The sequence below is a fragment of the Melanerpes formicivorus genome, unplaced genomic scaffold (assembly GCF_026170545.1).
Source record: "Melanerpes formicivorus ecotype bairdi unplaced genomic scaffold, bMelFor1.0.p_v2 SCAF_36, whole genome shotgun sequence".
Lineage (NCBI taxonomy): Eukaryota > Metazoa > Chordata > Aves > Piciformes > Picidae > Melanerpes > Melanerpes formicivorus.
The window spans coordinates 4,686,967-4,713,613 of NW_027142388.1; the positions used below are offsets into that span (position 1 = coordinate 4,686,967).

General features: G+C 43.1%; 1 protein-coding gene across 2 annotated transcripts in view; it reads left to right on the forward strand.

Moving 5' to 3' along the window:
* Window positions 1-26,647, forward strand: part of GALNT9 (polypeptide N-acetylgalactosaminyltransferase 9) — a 175,172-nt gene that overhangs the window by 35,073 nt on the left and 113,452 nt on the right. For both annotated transcript variants that reach the window (XM_068157365.1, XM_068157364.1), the window contains 2 exons: window positions 21,380-21,546; window positions 23,237-23,411. In XM_068157365.1, coding sequence (XP_068013466.1) covers window positions 21,380-21,546; window positions 23,237-23,411 — 342 coding nt within the window. The remainder of the gene's footprint in view (window positions 1-21,379; window positions 21,547-23,236; window positions 23,412-26,647) is intronic.

Consider the following 26,647-nt stretch of genomic DNA (forward strand, 5'->3'; position numbering starts at 1 on the left):
ATCTGCTGGGCTGTGTGCCTGCCTTTCTTACCATAATGTCAAAGGGCCAATGCTTGCCTAAACACTCAAAAATAGATCTGGAGAAGCACAGCTGAGATTTTGATAGAGATCCCACACTTGTGAATAGAGGTGCCCAGAGCCACATAACCCTCTGCATAGTCATTTGTCTTCTGGTGGCTTCATTTGTTAGGGGTATTGGAAGTAGAGAAAGAGAACAGGTTTAGATGGGACATGCTGCATTGCTACAGTGGGCTTCGGGAGTGGTAGCAGCCATCCATCTGTCCTCTTAGGGAAATAAAAGCCTTCACTGCTGCCAGCTATAGCACAAAATTTGCCTGTGCTCCAGTAACAAAGGATCAGGCTCAGTCCTTCCCAATTGAGTATGAAGGCAGAGGTTCTACAGCCACATATGACTGCAGATTTTGACTTTATCAAAGATGAATAATGCAGAACAAGACAAAACCCTGGGGACTTTCTTTCACAGGTGTGGGGGGAAAGGCCTCCAGATTTACAAAAGCTGTTTGTTTTATGGTGTGTGGCACCCTGGAACACTGGGAAGTGTCAACTAACCATATGCTTTCAGGCATAAGCAGTGCCTCTCAGGATACCATAAATTCCCCTGTTCAATCTGATGCACAGGCTGGATTGCAAAGGATTGAATTAAACAGGTCGAACACCTGTAAATCTGGCATTTCCCAACTTTCTATCACTTGACTTTGCAACTGAGGGAGTTGGGGCTGTACAGTCTGCAGAAGAGAAGGCTCCGAGGAGACCTAATTGTCGCCTTCCAGTATCTGAAGGGGGCCTACAGGTAGGCTGGGGAAGGACTTCTCAGGATATCAGGTAGTGATAGGACTAGGGGGAATGGAATGAAGCTGGAGGTGGGGAGATTCAGGCTAGATGTGAGGAGGAGGTTCTTCACCATGAGAGTGGTGAAACCCTGGAATGGGTTGTCCAGGGAGGTGGTCGAGGCCCCGTCCCTGGGGGTGTTTAAGAGCAGGATGGATGAGGCTCTGTCCAGCCTGATCTAGTGTGGGGTGTCCCTGCCCATGGCAGGGGGGTTGGAACTAGATGATCCTTGTGGTCCCTTCCAACCCTGAATGAAACTATGAAACTATGAAACTATGAAACTTAAGTAACTTCTGGGCTTTCTTTACACTCAGGACACATCCACACATATGCACACATGCACTTGTCAAAACCACTTGCTGTGATGCATTATACATACTTTGGAGAAAAGTTAATCCAGTCCCAGAGCTTCCATAATGGCTAAATTGGGTTTTACAAGGAATGTCACTGCTTGCTGAGGATCTTTAATTTAACTGATCTTCTTTGTGCAGCTTGATGCTGAGTGCATTGTGGCAGTTCGGTGATAACAATAACACTGATATATGGATTCAGCCTGCTGGCTCCAGCAGCCAGAGAAGATATTTCTTTGTGTTATGGTCATGGATATTTGTATTGAGAAAATTCAGCCCTTAAAGAACAAACTTATTAATGCTGAGGCAACTCAAGTCTTTAGCCATAAAAAGCGGAGGAATCTGGGTCTTGAGGAAATTACTTTCATTTATTCAGTTCTTTTATAGAGGTGAACATTTTCCTTGCTTGCTGTAGACATTTCACAATACCAAAGGAATTGCATCTCTAGGGCTCTGAAGTGTAATTAATGGTTCACTCCACTCTATACCTAAGGAAAAGCTTTTTTAATTACCCATCAAAAAGGATTCTGGAATTGATCAAACAGTGCTATCAAGGGGGCAGACTTGGTAAATAGACCTCTGATTTGTTCATTCAAGGATTTAATAACAGTAGCTAGTATGATGCCAGCAGCTAGAAAACAGCCTTTATGTAAGAGATTGTCCTTCAGCAGCTGGTAAGCTCAAGCTGTTTGAGACCACAAGGAACTCACCTTTACTTTTTATCCTTCCTTTTGGTGGTAGAGCTTTGTGGAGTCGCTGTGATACTTGAGCCACCAGTCAGCAGCTCTCTCTAGGCAAATCATGTATGTGCTTTGTAAGTTCTCTGTGTCTTGTACGATGGCTCCAGCCCAAGGCTGGCAGAGAGGGCAGCTCCTTTGCCCATCTGTGTTGAATGTCCCTGCAGAAGCAGGGCAGGAAGGCAGATGGCTTTCAAAGAGCATCAGCTTTTGGATCAGTGGATTGGAAAGGGCTAGACCTGGTATTATTTCTCCACCTCTGCAGCTTGCTCTGCCTCATGACCCACTTTTCAGATCCTCTGGGGACACTGAGTACTCTTTGCACTGCTTAGAAAAATGACAGAAGAATCTCCAAATTAAAACAGACCCTTAGGATTCCTCCCAGGTTAACCAGAGTGCAATGCAATGGGTCCCTTTGCAAGGAATATTTGAACTGGGACAGCCCCAGAGCTTCTGAGAAATCAGTAGTTCTGATGAGCGGAAAATGGCAACTAAAGAATATTTTGTGGCAAACTGAACTTTTGTTGTGAAATGGGGATTTGAACAAAATGTGGAGACCAATGAAACATTTTGTTTCATTGGATAAGATTAGCTTTAAAATACTGAATTTTCTATCACAAACTCCTACCAATACTTTCAGGTCAATGTCAGGTCACAGTAAAACGAAGCATTGGTTAAAATCATGCAATTCCTTTTTTTTATCAGCTGGCAATATTTGACAAACACACTACAGGCACAGCATTTTTATTTCAGTTATGCTGATATTTTCAGGGGAAAGTGTTTTTACTTTATTTTTTCTGTTGGTTTGTTTTGTCCTTTGGGTTTTGTTTCTTTGGGTTTGTGTTGGATTTGGGTGCTGGTTTGGGTTGTTGTTTTTTTTGCACCCATTATCAATAAATCTAAACCCCATTATAAATAAAAAGCAAAACCAAGCCAAAACAAAACATTTTTAGCCACTCCAATTGAATACATAACATAAGCTGAAGCAGGGAGAAGGGGAAAAAAAAGAGACAGAAATGGAGCAGACGGAATTACCTCTGGGCAACAGATTGGAATTGTTTATTAGAGGGAAATGGAGTAAGGGATGAAACTAACTGAAGTGTTTTAATTAGATCCCAAATCGATGTGCAGATGTGGATTTTGAACAGCACAAAGGGGGCATGTGTGTACATGTGCTCTGGGACTTCACATAGATCTCAACCAGCTTTGCCAAGTTACACAGGCTGAATGTTTGCCTGGGGCTGTGAATCTCCTATAAGTAGCCTAAGCACCTTTGCACACACACTGTCTAAGTGCAGAGTTGGTGATACAGCTTCAGAGAGACCTACCCAAGTTTGAGCTGGCTCTCTGTCTTGTCCAAAAGCAGAAGGAACTGGTGGGGACTGAGTAAATCCCTTTGCTGCTTCCTCACTGGAGAGCTGGGCTCTGACCAGCAGCTGCACAGTGTTTAGTGTTGTAGTTCTGGCTCAGTTCATTTGGGATATCTATCAGCTGACAACTTAAATTTGCTCACACTGCTGCCTCTGGGCCAGTTGTGCTTATTTCTACATTCCTGTGTGTGCCAAAGGCTTATCACTATATTTTGGGAAGTGTTTCCTCTTTGGTCATAAAGGACTCAGACTGGAACTGTGTAAAGCTCTTAAAGGAGGGGAAAAAATCACCTGCTCCTTCCATGGAGGAAACTCCATGTGAACCATAGGTACTGCCAGCCTGCTTTGTACCCAGTGCTCCTTATTTGTGCTATTGCTCCACAACTCTCACTGAGACCGGTACTTATGACTTGACCCTGTTCAGGAAGATACTACAGGACCAAAGAGCTCTGGTAGACAAGAAGCTAACCATGAGCTGGTATCCTGAGATGTATAAAAATTGTGTGACCAGGAAATTGAGGGAAGTTTTCCTTCCTCTCTACTCTGTCCTATTGAGGCCACATCTGGAGTACTGTTGGGAACTACTGGAAAGAGACCAACAGAGGGCTACAGAGATGATTAGGGAACTGAAGTATCTCTCTTATGAGGAAAGGCTATTTAGCCTGGAAGTGAGACAACTGAGAGAGACCTTATCAAAGCTTATAAATATCTAAAGGGTGAGAGTCAAGAGGATGGGGCCAGACCCCTTCAGTGGTGCCCAGTGACAGGGCAAGGGACAATAGGCACAAACTAGAACACAGGAAGTTCCACTCGTGATTCCCCCAGCCTCTGTTGTGTTGTTTTGGTTTGGGGTTTTTTGCTTGCTTTGCATAAATAATCATATATGAATTGGAATGTGGGTTGAAAGCTTTGCCTCCAAAATTTCAGGTCACCATTAGGTTTTTGAGTATTTGATTAGTTATGCAATCTTAAATTGCTCCAATAAGAAGGCTAACTGAGGAACACATTAAAACTCTCACCATCTTTCCCAATAATCATAAGAAATTATTGAGAAACTCTTCAACTACTTTTCCAGACCATCATCAGGAAGGTTCACAGACTCCTTTTGCTTGATCACCAGCAGCAGGGCATGACTATGAGGTAGGACCATGAGACTGCTCAGGCTGCACTACGATAACTTGCCTTCTGCTTTCTTGTGCATAGGTGTGGGTGACCCTAAAGGGGCCCTGTGGCAATGCCAGCGACGAGCAGTGTGAGCGATCTGGCAGTGTAGGCCTAGAGCCTGACATGGTGGTAGGCCATGCTCAGCATAAGTGCAGAGCCAGCTAGCAGTGTAGCAAAACAGTGCTGTGCCTGCAGCATGTAACTAAAACAGGACACTGGTAGCTATAAGCATAGAAAGTTATCTTGGAACAACAGGACATGCACCTGCATCAGCAAACCTCTTGTGTCATTAGTAGTTGGACCAATAATCTATAATAGTGGTCACTCATAGGGAACCAATAAAGCTATGCTAATGATGCTCTCCGGGTTTATATAAGTTGTAGAAGCTCTCTTATATGCACTTTCCCTTTCCCTTCTTCTTCTTTGCTTTACTGTACTATACTCGCACTATAGTCCTACAATACTGGAACAATACTCGATCATATTGGTCAGCTGTATTGACTCCAGTCTCCGTCGTCTATAGGTCTGGGAAGAGAATACCAATATATTTTATCAGGACATGACTTCTCAGCAGAGAATCAACATGAGCTGGACTTTCTGCTGTCTCCATAGAAGCAGTGCTGGACGTGTGGCAATATTTCAGTTATTTCCAAAACTCAATGCAGCTTTTCTCTGGCTTTCCCCATTAGATGCGTTATTGATTCCCTTATGTTTAGTGCTAGCTAGGCTTTCCAATTAAGCAGTGACTTTAATTATACTACAAAGCTTATAATATAGATCTCAATTATTATCACTGGCCCAGGAGACAATGAAAGTAACAACAAGGCTAAATTAAAAAGAATCACAAAAACGGAGCAACCTGTTCCAAAAACCCCGCCTTACGTTCACATGTGGTAATTTTCCTCTTGCTACTTCTTTTTGTTTTTTGCAGTGCTTTTGTGTATGTTAATTGTTGAAGGCAAATTCTGCATGACTGTCAGCACTAATAAATGTAGATTTAGTGGAGGCTGAATTTGATTAAGTACAGAGCACGGAAAAAAATAACTGATTGCAATGTTGTGTTTAAATGCAGTAAGCCTGGAAGCCATTCCCTGCAATTTGTCTGCACCAGAAGGTACTCTTGAATACATGAATAGTTTACCTCAGATGGGTTGCATAACACTGACTAAAAAATTAGACATTGAATTTAAGGTGACCAACCAGGCTGCCTTTATAGTCAATGGGGAAGATGACAACGTGGTAGCACTGCTTAAGATGTGTGTTGTGTAATGTCCTCTGGAGGTCTTTCCCTCCAGAACCCAGGACAGCCAGCTTAAGTAGGATTTCAGATGAATCCAGTCTAAAATGTTAAATGCTCCAAGGCACACAGCAACAAGAGGGGATTTCTGTATTAGCAACACATATTGAAGAATGACCTGCCAGCATAGGCAACCTGGGTAAGGCCCCCACTCAGCAGCTGTGGAGGCAGCACAGTCTTCAGCTGGGAGGAAAGGGGGTGGGGGGAAAGCTGCATTGCATCCCTCAATTTTCCTTGTAGATCATAAGACTAAATGTGCCCCATACACATTTATAGGAGCCTTAAACACAATGTTTTGGGTGGGTTAGTTATTTGTTTGTTGTTTTTGTTTTGTTGTTGTTGTTAAGTCTTCTTTAGAATCTGTGGTAATTTTCTCAGTGTGGTGGTTTGAGCCTTAACTGGGACTTCAGAGCTCAGATGGGGGCCAGGCTGAGAATCCCTCCCACGCTTCCCCCTGCTCTTTCCCAATAGAGAGGAAAAGAAAGGAAAGGAGCAAATCCCCCAAGAAATAATTTGGATGTGGCTTGGAAGTAGATAGGTAGAGAATACAGGTAGGGTTCACAAAGGTAAGGAACAAGGATGGATGGGAAAAAAGAAATATGAAATACAAACCCAGTCCTTTGCAAAGGCATAGGTGCAGCAGGAAGGACCACGTAGCAGAGAAGCAGGGAAACCAGCAGCAGTCCTTGTCCAGGCAAAGGCAGGGGCCAAGAGAGCTGATGGCTGAAGTGTCCCCCTTTTTTATAGCCTTGCTGGACAGGGAGGGGGGGAGTATCACAGACTAACTTAGTTTCCCAGGGGGAAAACCCCCTGCAGGGAGTGCAATGCTCTCACAAGCCCTCCCACCCCCACTTCCAGGATGGGCATAACCCATCACACTCAACTTGAAAACAAAAAGCTGCAAAGTTTTCACAGCAGAAGGAGTACTTCCTCCTAAAGAAGAGTAATTGTGGAGTGCTGTCATCAAATTGTGCATGCAATTCTTTCACAAGTAATTACATACCTGTAATGCAGGGGCACTGCTGACATCCAGCCATGACTTGCAGCTCTCTGCAGCTGTGCGTTGGCATTTCTAAGTTTCTTTCATTTCCCTCCCTGGGGGGCCATGACCCATGCCCACTATCAGTTCCAGAGAGAAAAGAGTACTCCTGTACATTTCTAAGCTGTCATGTTATGTTACACTCCAGGATATCATGTTACAGGATAAAAAGAAGTAGCAGAACAAGTCAGGCAATGAAGTCAGAGTGGTATTTATTTTCCTTTCATGTTTACTTACATGTAACTCTGTTACACTACTCCTGATAACCTTTTATGGCTTTGAAGGAGTTCTTCTCATGGTTTGAGCTGAAGATATTTCCCCTTTTTTTTTTTCTTAAAATGTGCATGCAAACTTAGTTCTGCCAATGACATGAGACATGGGTGATCTTCAAATGCCTTCCAGCTACAACTTCAGAATTTGGCTGCTTTTAGTTCCTATTTTATTTGTATACTGTTCCAGTTCTGGAGCCCTTATTACAAGAGGGATATGGACATGCCAGAACATGTCCAGAGAAGGGCCATGAGGATGATCAGAGGGCTGGAGCACCTCTCCTGTGAGGACAGACTGAAAGAGTTGGGGCTGTTCAGTCTGGAGAAAAGAAGGCTCTGAGATGACCTTATTGTGGCCTTCCAGTATCTGAAGGGGGCCTACAGGAAGGCTGGGGAGGAACTTCTCAGGATATCAGGTAGTGACAGGACTAGGGGGAATGGAATGAAGCTGAAGGTGGGGAGATTCAGACTGGACATGAGGAGTGGTGAAGCCTTGGGATGGGTTGTCCAGGGAGGTGGTTGAGGCTCCATCCCTGGAGGTGTTTAAGACCAGGCTGGATGAGGCTCTGGCCAGCCTGATCTAGTGTGGGATGTCCCTGCCCATGGTAGGGGGGTTGGAACTAGATGATCCTTGTGGTCCCTTCCAACCCTGATTGATTTTATGATTCTAAGATTCTATGATTCTATGATAAGTTTGCTGGTATAAGAAAGTCAAGGCTGCAGGTCAAATTATGTCAATATTTTTTTTGCTGTTCTTGTTTGTGTCTTTGTGATAAAAACATGAACAGGCCAAAATGTCAGACAGTTTACACTTCTGTCTGAAATAAAACTGAATTGTGAACTCCAAGTTGACACAGTGTTTCATTTTAATAGTGTCAGTTCTTGCTTGTTTTGCCTGTGTTCCTGTTTTGAGTGAATTTAGTGCTAATAAAAGTGAGAGACTCTTAAAGCTACCCCGAGCCGGAATAACCTGACAGTTGCAGGCAGCTAGAAAATGTAAACTCACTGTCTTGGTTAGCTTGATCTAGATGCTTTGCAAGGTTTTTGTTTCCCTGACACAGCACCTGCCAGTTAAGTTGTTTGATAGTTTTATGATGTATGGGATCCCTATTTGCTGCTCCTCCAGCTTTCTGCGAAACTCTTGGCTTACGTTGTATTGCTTCTAAACCTTCTGCTGTGATCTCAGAAATAAACCACAGGCAAACCAGGTCACCTTGCCACATGCAACTCCAAAGGAGGTCCAGGAACTGTTGCTTCCCATGCAGTCTGTGTGCTCTTTCCCCTAAAATTTTAGCAGACCAATTTGATACCTGAATACAAAACTAATGTTCAGTTTTAGTCTGCATCCTTTTGGCCACAAGAAATCCTGCAGTGGTCAAATGTTCCCACCTAGATATTTCTCTTGAAATAGGGTGCAAGCCCTGAGGAGCAGGAACTCCAGGCCTGTGCTTTGATGCCTCCTTTGTAAAACCAGCGCCAGACTGATCTTTATCTCTATTTCTTGGCTGTCCAGAGACATTTAAATAACTCTGGTGGAGCTGCATAACACAGTCTGAGAACTCCAACGTGGCAAAAAGCATTCTCTCTCCACATAGCAGAAGGAGACAGGTGTAAAATGTAGTGTAAAATCAGATTCCTGATCTTTGTGGGTCTTGATGATTCGATGATTCTATGCATTGAGAGGGATAGTCTTGTGAGCACTAGGGAAACTCAGCTGGCAGCTGCTAACTAGTATTGCAGAGGCAGGGTCACTGGCCATGCTCCTTGTTTCTAGCATTGGTATTTTTTTCATTCAGTGTGCAAATAAATTCTCTGTCTTAGAAAGACAGCTAGAATCAGTGAGTATCTGAGACAAAGTTGCTCTTTGCAAAGAAATGTGGTGTGGGCTGTAATTTCTTAAGAATCTTCTGTAAATTATTGTGACCACCTCTGGTCTACAGATTAGCATGTACATGAAAATAATGCTTGGAAAAATACTCTGTGTTTCTTATCTCACCTCCCCAGAAAGCAAGCTGGAAGGCCCTTGCTCAGCAGATGTTTACCAGTAGTGAAAAAAGAGGAGGCAACATTGTTTTCTGTATAGAATTATGATATATATTCTTAGGGATCACTTAGGCAAAGACAAGAAGCCATTCCATGTAGAGGAACAGCAGAGCTGGGGTCCCAGCACAAATGCACATCTCCTTATATGTCTGAAATAGAGAAAATGAGGACAATTCTCACGTAGACATCAGGCAAAATCCAAATCCCCTTGGTCTGAGAAGTGCACCTGCAATTGTTGTTGTTGCTTGTGTGGCAGGATTTATGAGTGAGGCATTATGCAGCTTTAAATTAGAGGAGATTTCATCTCTGTGTTTTGCTTATGCACAAAGCTCTGTTTATCTAGGGAAACTAAGCCCTCTGGAGTTGCATTTGACCTGGGTAAGATGCCTTCAGGTTGTCAAGTAGTTCCTTAATTAGTTAATTTTCTTCTTGGCTCCAAGGGATGAGGATATTATTTATTCTGCACTCCCAGACTTTTGTTAGTCTGCATTTATGTATTTTGTCTTCAGAATGACCCAGCATTGGTCTGGCCTCCAGGGTAGCATGAAACACCTTTCTGGCAGAGACAGTAGTTCAGACTTGACTAATGGTGGAATACTGATAGCAGCTATAATAATTAAAGCATTGCACTAAAATACTCTTGGGTGCTGTTACAAAGTTAGACTGCACCCCTAAAATTCCAGAGGAAAGGCATAAATTTCATTTATTTCCATCCACCAAATGAGCAGTTGTCTCATTCAGCAACTGGAGTAAGCTTTCCTCCCCTCTGTGGATGTTCCATCAGGACACAGTTCTTCCAGAGGGTCATGGTGCAGTTTACATTAAACTCAAGATAAAAATGGCATTGAAGCTTTGCCGCTATATTTTCTGCACTGCCTGAAAACAATTCATGACCTACAGCTAGTCCATTGGCTTATTGCCTGGGTGGTGTTAACCCCCACACACCCAAGGGACAGGGAGTTGGTGTTTGCTCATAGAGGAACACTCACCTCCTTTGCCTGACAGATCTGGAAATCTCTGGAAGCAGTGGGGGGGAAAGTGTTTCTCCAAGTACAGGTCTGAGCAAATTGGATGGAACAGGTTGAATGTGTCTGTCTGTAGATGAGGGATGAAGAAGGGCATGGCTGTGAACACAGACTCGGTCTGCTGGGCAGACGGTTAATGGGAATAATCTGTTCCCCTAGTGCAGAGCACTCACTTCTAGGTTTCTTTCTGATGGAAAATTAATTTCAATCTACAAACACTGAGGATGTGACTTCAAAATGTCCATGAGCTGTGGCTAAGTAGGAAAAAACACCGGATGACATAGAGTGAAAAAGGGAATCAATTTTCAGCAGGCAGGTTTGGACAGGAGCAGCACACAAATGTTGAAGTCTACAATGGCTGTAGCATCTCAGAGTGAGTAAAGGACCAGCTTCTGTCCTTTGCCCACTCCAATTCACAACCATGTTGAAGTATGTTGCCTGGTTTAGGCTGTCCACCTAATTCCTGTCACCCTGAGTGAACAGTAAGCATATGCTGGCCTGTTTTTCTGAATTAGGGTAAGAGCTCATAAATACAAAACTCCCGATATGTTGAAGGGGTATTGCTGCTGTCAGCTGTGGGCCCTAGATATTAGCTTTGTGCTAGACAATAAATGTGGATGGATATTTTAGAAAGGTTTTGGTTTCTAAATGTAACCAAAATTAAATTAGGATGCAGGAGTTTGCTGAAGTGGCCAAAATAATTCAAAGTTAGGATGAAGTTCTTCACCATGAAGGTGGTGAGACACTGGAACAGCTTGCCCAGGGAGGTGGTAGAAGCTCAATCCCTGAAGTTTTTTACAGCCAGGCTGGATGGGGCACTGAGCAACCTGATCTAGTGTGAGGTGTCCCTGTCCATGGCAGGGGTGTTGGAACTGGATGAGCCTTGAGGTCACTTCCAACCCTGACAATTCCATGATTCTAACTATTATTAACATTTAACTTTTAAATGCATGAAATTGTTGAATGCTGTGCTGTTCACCTCTAGCTAGCCTTTAATTTAAACAAAAGCTATAAAAGTGCAATTAGGCTCTAGTCCAATGTAGCACTTCAATATGTTCCTAGTTCTAATATTATGAGTAACCTCAGTGAAGTTAACACTGGCTTGACTGCTTTATTTGAGTAGGACATGTCATAAAGTGGTTCTAATACACAGTCCTGCAAGTAGCACTGGGAAAGATGTAAAGAGGAGTAAAGTCCCATCTGCACTTCAGGATCTGGCTGCTTTTAGGTTTTGACAAAAGCTGGTTTTGCCCAGTGATTTATCCTGCAGGGTTCTGAACCAAAGTTCACTGAGATCTTTGAATGCCCTCCATCATCTGTTGTTAAAAAGGCTTAGTTTGTCAGGCAGCTTCCTACCCCTGTCTTCCACAGGAAATACATACGGCACATGCACCTTCATTTGTCCTCTCTGCTTGACTCAGAGACATGCTTTTTTATAGACATGCTGCTACTACCATCAGGCTCTCTGCTCGATCCCATATAAAGCATCTAAACATCATGGATTTAATACTCCCATTTTCAGTGCTAAATCAATGTTCTTTATGCATTTGTTCTTGGAACACTGCTCCATTCGAACCATAATTCTTCTCACCTAACATAAACTTGGTCTGTTTTCACTCTGATAGAAATTGATCATTTAAAGCAAGATGAAAAGCCCTCTGACTACTGTTTAAACATTTCAAGGCCAGTGCTGGTTAGTCAAAGCAGCTTCTGCATCAGCTCAGCACACCAAGTGCTGTGATTACCTTTCTGGACTACAACCAGCCTTGCAGCTGCTGGGGCAAGGTAAAATTAAGAGCTTCTCACTACAGATTTGGCAGGCAGGGAGAGGATGGGTTTACTCAGTTGATGACTGACCTCCCATTTGGTGGTTTACTCCTCCAGCCTCCTATATTTATACATAGGTAGAAAGAAATATTCTGCCACATAACTGGATTTGAGCAGAGATTAAAGCTGGTCTCCTGTGAAATACAACGTGAAAAGCATTAAAGGAAGGATTGTTTGCCAAACATTGTTGTATGTCCTCCCAAGACCATAAAAAACATTGTTAGGTGAAGTAATAGTGGAAAATTATTGCATTCCTCTATCCTCCTCCTTACCATCAAACTGAAATGTGACAGCAAACCTCTAATGAAAACCATGAAGAGCTCTGCAGCAGTTACCTTGAAAACTTCTTTATTGCCCTACATTTCTGGATAACACTGTGATACTCAGCCTCTGTCCAGCACCAACAGCATCAGCTGAGGGATTGAGACAGCCAGAAATTAAAGAAAAGTGCCTTGAATTTTTAATATTAAATACTTGCAGGAAATTTTTAATAGTCAGAGATAACTTTCTGTGTGTACATATTATTATCTGAATAACAAATAGCTTCAAGGGTACAGCAAAATGTTCTGTGCAAATGGAAAATGGGGAGTTTGCTCTCATACATTATTTATTGAAAATGATTCCTTTGATTTCATCCTCTCTACTATTTTTCCCTTATGTCTGACATGGACATGGAGTGAAATGGGAGAGACATTTCAGAGAAGGTGGTATCTTAGGATATCTTGTCCGCTTTGGGGTATTTAGGCTGTTACCTTCTCACTCCCCACAGACGTGCTGGGATTCACTCTTCCTTTGCCACAAAGATCCTTTTTGGGGATTTTGATGCATCACCCTGAGCACAAGAGGACTTCTTAATGGGAAATCTGCTAGCCCCCACTGTAGGAAATGCTGCTAAATAGCTGATATTTCATTGCTAGCTGGAGAGTAATAACCCTTGGTGGCAGGAGCAAGAAGCGGTGACACAGAGCAGCAGACAATTTTGTGAATGCATCCAAGATAACATTTTCTGGCTTCTTGAATGGCTCTTTGTGAACCTTCCCTGTTTGAAATATGAGCTCTTAGTTTTGGAGAAGCACTGAGATGATGGTATATTCTCTCTTCCCCATAGACAGCATATTTCCCAGAATTAAGCTTCAAACAGTTGCCCAAAAGGTATTTTGCTGGTAACGAACTTTGACTCAAAGCACTGCTATTGTGAATTGGCAAAATGCCTTTAGTCCTGGCTTTATTTAATACCACTTCATTGGTTTCACTGATGTCCATTTCACTTAACTCCCCGTTCACAATTCTCCAGTCTTAGAGCAGCAGTTTGCAAGATCATAGAATGGTTTGGGTTGGAAAGGACCTTCAAAGACCACCTAGTCCAATCCCCCCTGCAGTAAGCAGGGGCATCCTCACCCAGATTGGATTGCTCAGAGCAATCACCTTTCTGTTTATTTCTGTTTAATTTTTTAAGACAACTCTTGTCTAGTTTTTACCTTTAAAGGATGAAGGTTAAAAACCTAATTGGAGCAGGGGCCAGGGTCTGTCAGAAATCGCGAACAAATAAGCCATTAGTGTTTAATCACCTAAAATTAGGCAGAATACATGTCACTTGGAATTTAGTTGGGCTCTTCCTTAAATTTAAGTGCAGCACCATTAAAAATGCAGTCTCAGAGGGGATCCATGTTCTTTGGGGGGTTTTGAAAAGCATTTGAAAGCAGCTTTCAGCCTCTCCATTAATTTCCAATCAGCCTAATGCTTTGTGATGCAGCGTGCATACAGCCACAGGCTGATCTGAATGGGCACACTAGGGGATAGAATGGAAATTTCTTACAGATGGTATTTCAAAACATATTAGTGAGTAAAGTTAAGTTACCAAAAAAAAAAGACAAATACTTTTTATTGCAGAGGGATCTGAGCATGAGCTTTCAGCCACTTTTCATGCTAATAAAGGGGCTTGTTTTGAAAGTGATTGCAACTTCTTTTAGTGGTTTTATATGCATAAATCAATGTGAGTATTAGATGTGATGGCATGCTTCTGCTATTGTTTGCCTGAGGAAAGCCAGAAATAGCTCACTGAAATACAAGCCTCCTATTTGATGTGTGGGGCAGCTGCTTTTGAAGAGTCTAATAATCCTAAATGGAAGGGTTAATAATCTTTAAAAGTGGCGCTGCATATATTAATGTCGTATATCTCTTGTGCTATCAGTCACTGACTGACAGTTCTCAGGGCTTTCTACCACCCACAATTTTGTCCTAGAGAAGGGAGGAATTAAGCCAAACACAGCAGCAAGTGTGAGTTAGTCTTAGTTGTACTGGAATTTAAAACCTGGATGGAAACAAGGACACTTGAACGTGTCCAGAGAAGGGCATTGAGGCTGGGGAGAGGCCTTGAGCACAAGCCCTAGGAGGAGAGGCTGAGGGAGCTGGGATTGTTTAGCCTGGAGAAGAGGAGGGTCAGAGAAGACCTTATTGCTATATGCAAAAGGTTCACAATGAAAAATTAAAACCCACCCAATTTAAAGTTTCCATTCTACTTTTCTTTGGAAAATTGAATGAAGAGGAGGCTCAGGGCAGACTTTATTGCTGTCTACAACAACCTGAAGGGTGGTTATAGCCAGGAAGGGGTTGGTCTCTTCTCCCAGGCAACCAGCACCAGAACAAGAGGACACAGTCTCAAGCTGTGCCAGGGGAAGTTTAGGCTGGAGGTGAGGAGAAAGTTCTTCACCGAGAGAGTCATTTGTCATTGGAATGTGCTGCCCAGGGAGGTGGTGGAGTCACCATCCCTGGAGGTGTTCAAGAGGGGATTGGACATGGCACTTGGTGCCATGGTTTAGTCATGAGGTTTGTGGTGACAGGTTGGACTTGATAATCTTTGAGGTCTCTTCCAACCTTGGTGATACTGTGATTCTGAATGTCCAGACACTGACAGGTTTGTTATAATATTTGCAGAGGTGGAGTAAAAACTAGCCCAGTTTCTTTAGCTGTTACTTAGAGGAGGAAATTCATGCACCAAATCCTTTGTTCATCAGCACTGATGGTTTTTTGGAGCTGCCTACGCTACCAAGCTTACAGAACCTACAGAAACTGCACTTGTGTCTGCTCTTCCCCAGACAAGTTCAGGAAAAAGGAGAAGGTGTTTGAATTTTCTGCTGTATGGTAAAGCAAAGTGGAGGCTATTCCACAAAGCAACACAGACTACAAAGGAATAACCACAGCAAAAAGGTATCTTCTGGTGCCATTTTATTTTCTAGGCTTTTTCTGAAAGCAAATGTTACATTTCTTTTTACCTTGGTTATAAATACAGTGGGCTGCCTCTCCTGAGCATACACTGAGCATTGGTGTTCTGTGCCACCGCTCCCTTGTTCCCAACTCTGTTTGTATTACATGATTCTTAGTAAATGCAGTCCTTGAGCTGCAAAACAGGAAAAGAAAGTAAAGCAAGTCATGGGCTGAAAAATTTACTGTTTGGGCTTGGATAGGGCAGGAAAAAAAAATCCATCCTTAATAGAAAGAGAATGTTATGGCACAACGCGGTTAACGCCTTCTATTGAGAAGGAGAATTAATTAGGAAGGAGCTGGAGCCCTCTGCCTGACAGATTCATGATCCATGAAGCTAATCAGTTTTGTAGCCTGTCATTGCTTTTGCCGTAGACTGGTCAGCAGCTGAATCCCATTGCTGGGAAAGGAGAGGTTTGCAGCTTGTCACATTTTCACCGCTGTGCCAGTGAATGTAATTCTAGGAGTTTATTTCTGCATTTGAAAAGTTACTGCTACCTCTAGCAGCAGTTGCAAAGGCTCTGTTGCTTTCTGGAGCAAGAAATCAGACACTGAACTACCCCCTAAATTTAGTGATTGAAGTGTTGCAAATCATCTGTGCCCACAGAAGTCAGGGCAGCATTTAGCTCCTAAAAGGTAACCGTGTATGTAAGATTACTCCAGCCTTTGCTTTAACTAGGATCAAAACACACAATGACCTGGTGATTTAAAGTAGGATTTGTTAGCATTAGCCACTAAGGATTCAATAATATTTTTAATATTTATCTTTGTCCTTCCATTGATCCTGTACCCTGCTCAGCCTCTTTCCCCTGCTGTGGCTGTAAAACTGCAACACAACCATACTGCAGCTTTCAAGGCATGGAGCATGTTGGGGATTTTCATGCTAGAACTAGAGAGGCCATTTCTTCATGCCCAGCAACTGCATCAAGTTTGTGAAGGAGAGAAACCCACAGCCAGCACCATCCCAATAGTTCATTGGAAAAACATATCTTGTATTAAATACTTTAAAGATTCATGAAGCAGCTTTAATTTCGTTTGCATTTCTTCCTGAAGGGTAAAGCTGTCAGAAATCTCTAAATGCATTGCCTAATCCATTTCCAAACTCAGTACATTAAGGTCTGCAAGCAAATCCTTTTTTAGCTTTTTGCAGTCTAGCAAGTATGCAGAGAGGAGAGAAAGTAGGAGAAAGCAAGTAGGAAAGACTTTTAATTCCTTGGTAATGCACTGATTTACCTGCATGGTTCTAGTGTCAGCCCTTCACTAACAATAGTGCAACTCCAAAGGACTGCAAGACCAGTGCTGATAAACAAAGGACTTCACATGTTTCTGCTGGTTCAAATACAAATAGTTTAAATACTAACATCAAAAAAATGAAGGTTCAGACAAAAGTAAATTTCCTTCCCTTTAATTCCTGCAAGCTGACAGGGCTGCCATGAGCTGGCTTGTGTGCAGCTAAGAAGCTTTTGTTTTCTCATTGTCCCAGTTTCTAATCTGTGACCTTTTCTATGTTAGTACATGGTTTTTTTTCCCAAGGTCCTGGTCTGCCAGCTGAAGAGCCTTTCCTGTTTTCTTATGCCTGCTCACAACTGGGTTTAGGGAGCTGGGTAGGAAATGTTCACTGCAAGGGAAAGAATAAGTGAAAATCTTCTCCAAAGTGGAGAAAAATGATCTGACATCAAGCGCTCTGCTACCTACTAAGGAAATACCTCTGAGCTGCCAGCCAAGCTCTGCAGAAGCCAATACAGAGCAAGAACATTCAAAGACTCTTCCCAAGCCAACAGCAGGATGCTCAGGTCTGATGCTTGGCACGTTGTACGAAGGTGCCTGAAGGGCTGTTTCATGTACCAGGTCTAATCCATCCTCAACTTGTCTGTGGGTATGATTAGCTGTGGCATTGGCAGCCTTTGCTTGGAAACACTGGTCCTAAATGCACCCAGCAGTGTGTTCCTCTACAACATACCTGTGTCCCCTGGAGAGAGGCACTGCTTCTCATGCAGACCTGAAGTCCTTTACTGGTTGCACACTGTGAGACCCGGTGACAGTTCATGATACTAATTTAGAATCAACGTAATGTTAAATGAGAGCTATGCCTGGACAACTTAGATCATCATTAGCTACCACAGAGGTTAAATGTATGCTCTAAGTCCTTCACAAACTCAGTAGTGTTAGACAGATGTTAATGAGGCCAAGATTTGACTATCAATTACTGTAGTTGTTCTCCCTCACCGGGTTGCCACAGTCCTCAGCTCATGTGATCAGACCTAGTCCAGAGGAGCAGAGACCATGGTGGTACTCAGCTCCTTTTCTTGGCAGAGTGCTGGTCCTAGGTCTGGTGCTGTTGGCTCCCTGAGCAGGGCAGCCTCTGCTGCCCAAGAAGATTGCTTTGAACAGCCAAGCACTTTACTGCGCAGTATCAGGGCTGCCAGAAAGTTTCTTTCAGTGGTCAAGTTGAACCATATAAGGATGTGCCTTGTTAGGACACCTTTGTACAGTTTGATGTTGCCACATTCCTGTTACTTTTCTTCTCAAAATAAAAAGAAGTGACTAATCTCAAGTTGAGCTCCTCCATCACTAGCTCATAGATTTCTTGCCCTGTGATTTTCCTGTTTCCATACTGCTGCTCCAACCTTTTTCTGAGAAGACGAACCTATGCCTTATTGAAATGTAATGGACTTGTTATAGCCCTGCTTTTCCTGGGACTTCTCTGGAATGACTTCTCTCCTGATGCCAGGCTCCAGGAAGAAAGCCAAGGTCTGCACCATGGAGGACTTCACGTGTCCTCCTGATGCTGACTTTCTCAACCTCGCACACAGGTCCAGTGAGTGAAGGTTGCATTGCAATGCACTCAGCTTGTTGTCAGCACCCTGCCAAGAATGAAGCTGCAAAAGTGTTGTAAGGTGATAATGGTCATGGTTTTGCTTTGATGGTAGAGCATCCTTGAGTGTGACTTGCTAATGTCACTCTTTGGCTCAGGGTGTCAATTGCTGGTTAGAGTTTCTTGGAATGAAGGAAGTATTAACTGTAAATTGCTGCAGTTGGTATCTAATTACAGAATACACTGGGAAGCTCTTGGGCAAGGGTCCAATAAAGCACTTAAGCACCCACTGATTTTGAAGGAAAGGCCCCTTGACTGGGATTGCTCCTGCTCTCAGACATCACCAGAAGTGTTTGCTAGTGGACCAGCATTTTCTCCCGACTACCTCAGCACATCCATCTCATTTTCAGAAGTGACTTTAAAGAGTTGGGAGTTCAAGGTTGACTGGAAGTCTGCAGGAAATAAACTCCTAAATCACTGCTGTACTTTGAAAAGTCTACTCAGCTGGACAGCTTCTTTTGTTATTCTTCATCCTTGCTGTAATGAATAGTATTGTGACAGCTTTTAAACCACTGCTAAATTGTGAGGTTTGCCTTTGTCCCTCTAGTTGTTCCTCTTGCAAGATTACCCAAGATATTCTGTTATGCAGTGGTTGGAGTGCTCTTTCCAAATGCAGACATGAAGTAGTTTTTCATCTATGTCCTACTAACAGAAAAGGAAGAACTGACAGGAGGAAGAGAAGTAATCAAAATTACTTAAGCCAAGGGGGATAAAAAATTCACATCAGCCCTCTATCTAAAGCAGTCCATGATGCCCCACAATGTATGTAGTCATTGAGAACCACAGCAAGAGGAGCCTTCTGAACCAGGGAGACCGTGGTGTCACAATTAAGACAATAATGCATCGATTTAATGTGATGAGAGCCAAATAAATCAGAAGTGGAGGTTGTGGTGTAGGTGTGCTGGGTTTAATGCTTGAATTAAAAATACTGATTTTCTCAGAATGTAAGTGGGAAGGTGGAGGAAAAGAGCTGGTCATTAGTCCTACCCAACCTTTCAGTCTGGACAGGAAAATGTGGCTGGGTGCCCAGGTGTTTCAGCCCACTTACCAATAAAACAAATACTTTTTACTCCAGAAAAGGTCAGCAAAATTGCTTGATCAGAAAAAGGAAGTCCAGCTTAATCTGAGAATGGTTTGGTACTGTTTCAGTGGCTCCCTGCTTTTTCTAGCCAAAGTACTTTTTTTTCCCCACCCACAGTCCTCTACTTCTAAGCCCTGGCTTCATCCTACCTTTCGTTTGATTACTTTGTCCCTTTACATTGCAAGTGCTGCTTTGATTGACCTCTCATTCTTACTGTACTCCCTCCTTCTCTTCCACATCTGCCTCCTTGCTGTCTCCAGACTTCAGCCAGGTGGTTCTTTGCTTCCTTTTATTCCTTCTAGCTTGAAGTGCTAATGTAAGACTCGACCAGAATGCATGGCCTGCATTGGGCTCCCTCCTCTGCCTCACTTTTATCAGCAGTGCAGCCACTCCTTGGGTACCCGTCTGATTTACTGAGATGCAATTTGCTATTTCCTGCTGATACAAGTGAGGCTCTGAAGCAAATTGCTATCAGACCAAAGTTCCCCCCATCAAGGGAAATCTTGCAAGAGCCATGTTTTTAGCTGATGGCTCTTTCCTGTTAGTGAGGTATTCCTGGTGGACTTCTTTGATGTATTGGTGCGGTCAAGAGGAAAATGACATTCAAAAAGCAGTTCAAACAGGAGGCTGTGTCAGAGCAATCACAACTCCTGTAAATATCTGTCCTTGTTTCAGGTTTATTTTTGGAGTGTGTAAGAATGCTGCTTAGCCAGTTTTACACAGTGGTCCTCTGTATGGTACAGGCCACCAAGAACCTGCTAGTCAGTAGCTATGGTAACACTGTAATCAATGGCAATCAGGTCTCTGAAGAAATAGTGCTGGGTTGAGCAGGAATTTTGAATAATTACACTTTACTAGGATTCATAACTGATTTCCAGAGGTTACCCAACAGTCAAGAGATTGTCACCCTCCCTACCCTCATGACTGCTGATCCTGGGGGGGAAAAGTGATTATTATGCCAAAGTAATGAGCAAAGGGGTCAGAAAGTTTGATAAGAGCAGGAAAAGTCATTCCCTGTGATATCATTAGCAGTGTTTTAGAAAGCAGGTTCAGTAATTGATATGGTAATTCTGAATGGCTTTTGACTGTGAGAACACACATGAAATGTTTTAAAGTTAGCATCTTTGTTACTGGGAGAGAATTCCACTGAAATGAAGCAGTATGGTGCTACAAGAAGGAATGGGCTGGGGGCTTGGGAAGCAGCTGCTCTGTGCTTTGTGACTTCTCCAGGCCTTGTTTTTTCTTCTCAAAGTGGTAACATATGCAGCAGTGAGCAAGCACAGAAGGAAATTGTGAATCTCAGGATATAGTTGCCCAGCAAGGTGACACTCAGAAGTTGTATTCAGGGGGTGGTTGGGCTCTTCTCCCAGGCAACTTGTGACAGAACAAGAGGGCATGGTACGAAGCTGCACCAGGGGAGGTATAGATTGAATGTTGGGAAGCACTTCCTCACAGAAAGGCTGATTAGGCACTGGAATGGACTGCCCAGGGAGGTGGTGGAGTCACCATCACTGGAGGTCTTCAAGAAAAGATTGGATGTGGCACTTGGTGGCATGGCTTAGCTGAAGTCGTTATGTTAGGTCATAGGCTGGACTTGACGATCTTGGGGGTATTTTCCAGCCTCAATAATTCTGTGATTCTGTCATTCTGTATTGCAAATGTTTTAGCAAGTGTGTGCCTGCACAACAAACAGTGTGTGCTTGCTACTGCTGCACAAACTGCAACATCAGAAAGGGTGGCAAGTGCTCTTTGTACAGGCAAATGCAAAGTTTGCTTGAGTGGATCTTGGTTTTAAAAGCATGAGGTCTAATTATGAGTTAGCAGCAGAGGTTCTGATGTTTTCCCTAGGAGAACAGACAAGCTATAGTGTTGCAAACCTCCTCTGGGTTCTTTTTGAGCAAAGTCATTGATAATCCTTTGGTTTTCAAGAGGTGCTTTTAATCTTCCTAACTGTGAAAGCCACTACAAGCCTGAGTGCATGCAGATACACTTTGGTTTTCACTGAGCTGATGGAAAAGTTTGCTGCTCCTGGCTATGTCTCTGCTTTTTGAGCTTTTACCACCTCTTTAGTTAAGAGTTAGAAAGAACAAAGCCTGCAAGTCCCAATATGCTGGAGAGGAATGAGGAGAGGATACTCTCCAGCTCCCAGTGGCTACTCGGGTTTTAATTCTTTCTTTCTTCTTTCTCTCCAGGTGCAAACAGATAACCTACCCAGATGACCTGCCTCAGATCTCTGTGGTCTTTATATTTGTAAATGAGGCACTGTCTGTCATCCTGCGCTCGGTGCACAGCGTTGTGAATCACACCCCATCACACTTGCTCAAGGAGATCATTCTGGTGGATGACAACAGTGACAACGGTGAACATAAGTAACTTTTCCTCTCAGTATAGACTCGTAGAATCAGAATTTTTAGGGCTAGAAGGGACCTCAGGGATCATCTAGTTCAAACCCCCCTGCCATAGGCAGGGACACGTCACACTAGATCAGGTTGCTCAGAGCCACATCCAGCCTGGCCTTAAAAACCAGGGATGAGGCTTCCACCACCTCCCTGGGTATCCCGTTCCAGTGTCTCACCCCTGTGGTGAAGAATTCCTTCCTAACAACCAACCTTTATCTACCCATTTCTATTTTATGTATTCACTGAGAGAGTCATTAGGCATTGGAATGTGCTGCCCAGGGAGGTGGTGGAATCACCATCCCTAGAGGTGTTCAAGAGGGGATTGGATGTGGCATTTGGTGCCATGGTTTAGTCATGAGGTCTGTGGTGACAGGTTGGACTTGATGGTCTTTGAGGTCTCTTCCATCCTTGGTGATTCTGTGATTCTGTGATATAGTGTGTGTGTGTGTGTATATATATATATATATGTGTGTGTGTGTGTGTGTGTGTGTGTGTGTATACACACACACCGATATATATTGTATTCTGTGTGATTAATGGACATGACATGTCAGTGAAAGGGACTTTGGTCACTCCTAGCTTTTGTTTGTTCATTAGTTTTGTTTTTTTGCTATTGTTTTTTTTAATATTGGGATGAAACAGCAGGGGGAAGGAAGATCCTACATGCAACCATTGGTTTATGGCTAATAAGCAAGATCATAAGCTGGTGTAAATTAATGTACCTTTGCTGAAATCATTAGAATTTACAAGAGTTTGTGTTCACTGATGAGAGGGTTGGTTGAGCCACCAGCACAAAGCTGTGAGTAAATATTAACTCTTTGTATAACAGACAAACATGATGTGGCTAAACCCTGCTGATTTTATTTAAGTAATTACTTAGAAATATTTAGACAAACTGTCTCTTCAAAACAATGTTCAAATCCATCAGGCCATATCAAACCTGTACAATTCTAACAGTAACTGCTGCTGTGATGCATGGAGAATTTCCCCTGGAACTAGTCCATGTCACAGCTGCATTGTTTGGTTTACATCTGCAAGACTGACTTTGTTTAGTCATCCCTGTGAGGAGAGGCTGAGGGATCTGGGGCTGTTTAGCCTGGAGAAGAGGAGGCTCAGAGGAGATCTTATTGCTCTCTACAACTTGCTGAAAGGGGGTTGTAGACAGGTGGGGGGTGGTTTCTTCTCCCAGGCAACCAGTGGCAGAACAAGCTGCACCAGGGGAAGTTTAGGCTTGAGGTGAGGCAGTTCTTCACAGAAAGAGTAATTGGCCATTGGATCGTGCTGCCCAGGGAGGTGGTGGAGTCCTCATCCCTGGAGGTGTTCAAGGGGGGATTGGATGTGGCACTTGAAGCCATGGTTTAGTTACTCATGAGATGTTGGGTGACAGGTTGGACTGGATGATCTCTGGGGTCTTTTCCAACCTTATTGATTCTATGACATACTACTACATTCTATGACATCTCTGAGGTCTTTTCCAGGCTGGTTGATTCTGTGATTCTGGGATTTTAGGAATATTTAAGGATTTGGTTTGTTGTGTGTGTGTGGGGTTGTTTGTTTTTCCTTTTCTGTCATAGAATAAATCAAAGTAAAACATAAAGTTAAAGGGTTTTTCTCATTGTGAACTTTTGTGTGGTTTCTTTTGTCCTGCAGTTGAGCTAAAATTTAATCTGGACCAGTATGTCAATAAAAGATACCCAGGTCTGGTGAAAATAGTGCGCAACAACAAACGAGAAGGACTGATTCGAGCCAGAATCCAAGGCTGGAAAGCAGCAACTTCTCCTGTTGTGGGATTCTTTGATGCTCACGTTGAGTTCAACACTGGCTGGTAAGTTGGTGGCTATTCCCACAGGCAGAGCACCACTGGCATACTCTGCTCTGCATCTCAAAGGCTGTGAAGGAGGTTTGCTCAGCAATGGGGAAGCTGAAAAACGAGATGGCTGTAGGTTGGTGCTGTCACATCACCAATTACTTTGGGATGATATTCTTGATTATTGCAATATTGCTGAAGATCTCCTGCAATGGCTGCAAGATCCATAAAAAATAAAGCTATTGTGCCTGCTCTGGTACAGCTCAGTGGAGAAAGAAGCAATTTAAACCACAATGAATATAAAAACTCTAAAACAATCAGATGGGGAGACACCATTAAGGATGCTCTGGACTGGGGGCAGAGGCATACATTCAAGTATGTGGTGGGGGTTTTTTTCAGTCTTTTTAGCATTTTCTATCTTTCCTTCTTAGAAACTTGAATACCAATCTGATCTCCTCATAATTTTTCTTGCATTTACATTTGAGGGAATTGAATTATTTCCTGCATTTTTAATGGGGCTTGAAATGAGCATGCCTCTCCTCGTCCTCTTTATTTTGCAAGGGAGCAGTAGTGATGTGGAGAGCAGAATTTTGGGCTTAATGGGCTGGATCTGCAGTTGGAGTAAACCTTTGCAGCACCACTTAGTGGTCAGTGTTTGCATTCCTGAGAGACAGAACTGAAGGAACAACAACTCCTCAGCTGAAAACGGACTTCTGGGACCCTTCGGTGTGCAAAATGTGCGTGTTCCAAAGATAGGCTGGCACTAGATAATGATGATGCAGGGCTAGGGTGGAGCTGATTATGCTCTGTAGTTCTGGGAGATATCCTCAAAATAAAACTAAAAATAGCTGTGCTTACAACCAGAGAGAAACTTAATTGCAAAGGAGTGGAGTGTTTATTTTTGTACGTTCATGAACATCTTCAGGAAATGGACGATGCAATAAAAGAAGCCTTGTAGTGCACCTGGTTTATATTCAACCCAGTGGTCCTTTTTTCTTTCCCCAGGACTTTGAAAGGCCATAATAGCAGTTGTAGTAATTTTCTAGGAGCTTAAGAGCTGGTTTAATTTATTTAGTTAGTTTTAAACCAGCTAGACCTTTCAAACCATTGCAAATGTTCATGTAGGGTGATAGCAGCTACTGGACAACATCAGGGACTGGGGAGAGCTTACTCTGGGTGCTGTTCCTAGTGCCTGTCCTGCTCAAGCTGCAGTTTTCTGAGCCTTGAGAAGCATTTTGTAATAATTTCCTTAAAGGAAGTTGAGATCTTACTGATGTTCTCTACCCAGAGAAGCTAGGCAGTGGTGTCAGTAAGCAGGAAAAGGGCGTTGTGGCTGCTTTTTGGTTTGTCTGGAGGGGTTTTTTCACCCTTTGCATTAATGTCAGAATGGGTTGTGATCAGCCCAGCAAGAACCCAGACTACCCAGTAAATGAGAGTGTGTGTATGCCCGAGATAAAATGTGTTTGCATTTACTGCACCCTCCCTGGTGTACTCTCCTCTCAACAAGTGTGCTTAAGTCTCAGTAATACTGCTGAGCCCGGCTGTGCAGCTGCTTTGAGACCACTTGGCTTCTGGAGTAGCCACAGAGGATGAGCGAGAGTAGCAAACGTGCGCCAGAAGCATCACATATCCCTTTGTTTCAGAGCTGCACATGGAGCCTCAGAGCATTCCCTCCTGGTGCTTCTCCTGCTCCCCACCGGCTCTGAGGCTGCTGACAGTTATCTCAAACCTTGTTATACCCATTTCTTCCTAGCTTTAATTCTGTCCACCTGTGCACATACAGTTGCCTGTCATCTCAATTCTCATCTCATATGCTTTTACTAGGAGGGACTGGAAGTCCTTCCATCTGGACTGCTTGATATTTTTCTCCCCAGTTGAACATTACCCCCACTCCATAACCCTTTAAACTTGGTAGTCATGCAGGAGTATCTTGTCAAAGTACAGCTGTTCTCTTCCCCCACTAATTCTTGTCTTGCCCGCCTGTCTCCCCCCATTTCCAATGTATACTCATGTATTCAGAGGCCACACGGATTGCTTCTACACAAAACTGTCTATGGATTATTTGTGAGGCAATTAAAAAGAAGTCAATTCCTTTAGCACAGAAAAAAATCGCCCCACCAACAAACCAAACCCAAAACACATTAGTTTTCTGTTTGGTGTGTGTTGCCTCTAAAAGTCAGGTACCTGCAGTGCAATTTTAATCTTCCAATCTATGGCTGCTTTACTTGCCTAATCGGTTGGCAGATTAATTCATAAAGAATCAGAGAAGGATTTCATCACTTTCTCATGAAATATGCAGGACTCTGACAACAAAAAACGCTTTCCTTTAAACAACAGTGGCCTCATTTATGGGTGAGCTTTTGCCTTGTATCGTGCTGTAGCGTTTTACAGGCTCTCACGGCATTACTCTCCAGGGACACTTCTTGTAAACTAAAATACAATCTGGTAGGAGATATAGATATATATATAAAAAATACTCTACAACCTGCAGGTCAAATTAACTGCTGAATTATTTATTTTGTTCCTCTTAATTGCTGCTTTTTTGCTGCTCAGGTGTTGAAACATATTTGAGCAGAGCAGAGATTTTCTACTGACCCGACCGTGGGAGCCAGTACTGCCACTGGGAGAGCAGCAGCAGAGAGGACTAGCTGAAAGGGAGGCCACTACTGTTCATTCTCAGGTGGAATTTGAAATTGAAATTACATGCTAATGCATGTGTACAGTTCATAGGTAAAATTCTACCTGTCTTGCAGTAGAACCTTGTCTGGTTTTAATGGTTACTTAGTGTCAATAGGAGTCAGCATCTAAAGCCTGCAACTCAGAAGAACCACTAGGTATGAAAAGCTCCTGTACATTCCTCTCTGAGGGTATATTTCAGCTTGTCCAGTTCAGTTTTCCTTTCAGTCCTCTGAAGACTCCAGCATTCCTGCTCTGACTTTTGTACTAATTCCTCCCTCTGTGCATTAAGCAACAGGCAGCAACACTGAGTACCGACTGTTGCAATCCTAGCTGCTAATTGTGTTACAGAGGATGCAAAGCATTATATAGACTCCTGTCTTTGAGAGATGGGAAAGGGTAGCACGACAAGGAGAAGAGAAATTCATTAGAAGAGAGAGAGTGGAGATGGGGTGTTAATTCTCTGGGTGAGAAAAAGGACACATTGAGTGAAGGAGAGCAGAAATCAGGCAGAGCCACAATATATTAGCAGCCATAAAGAGGGTGCTAGGAGCCATAAAAGAAGACATAATGATATA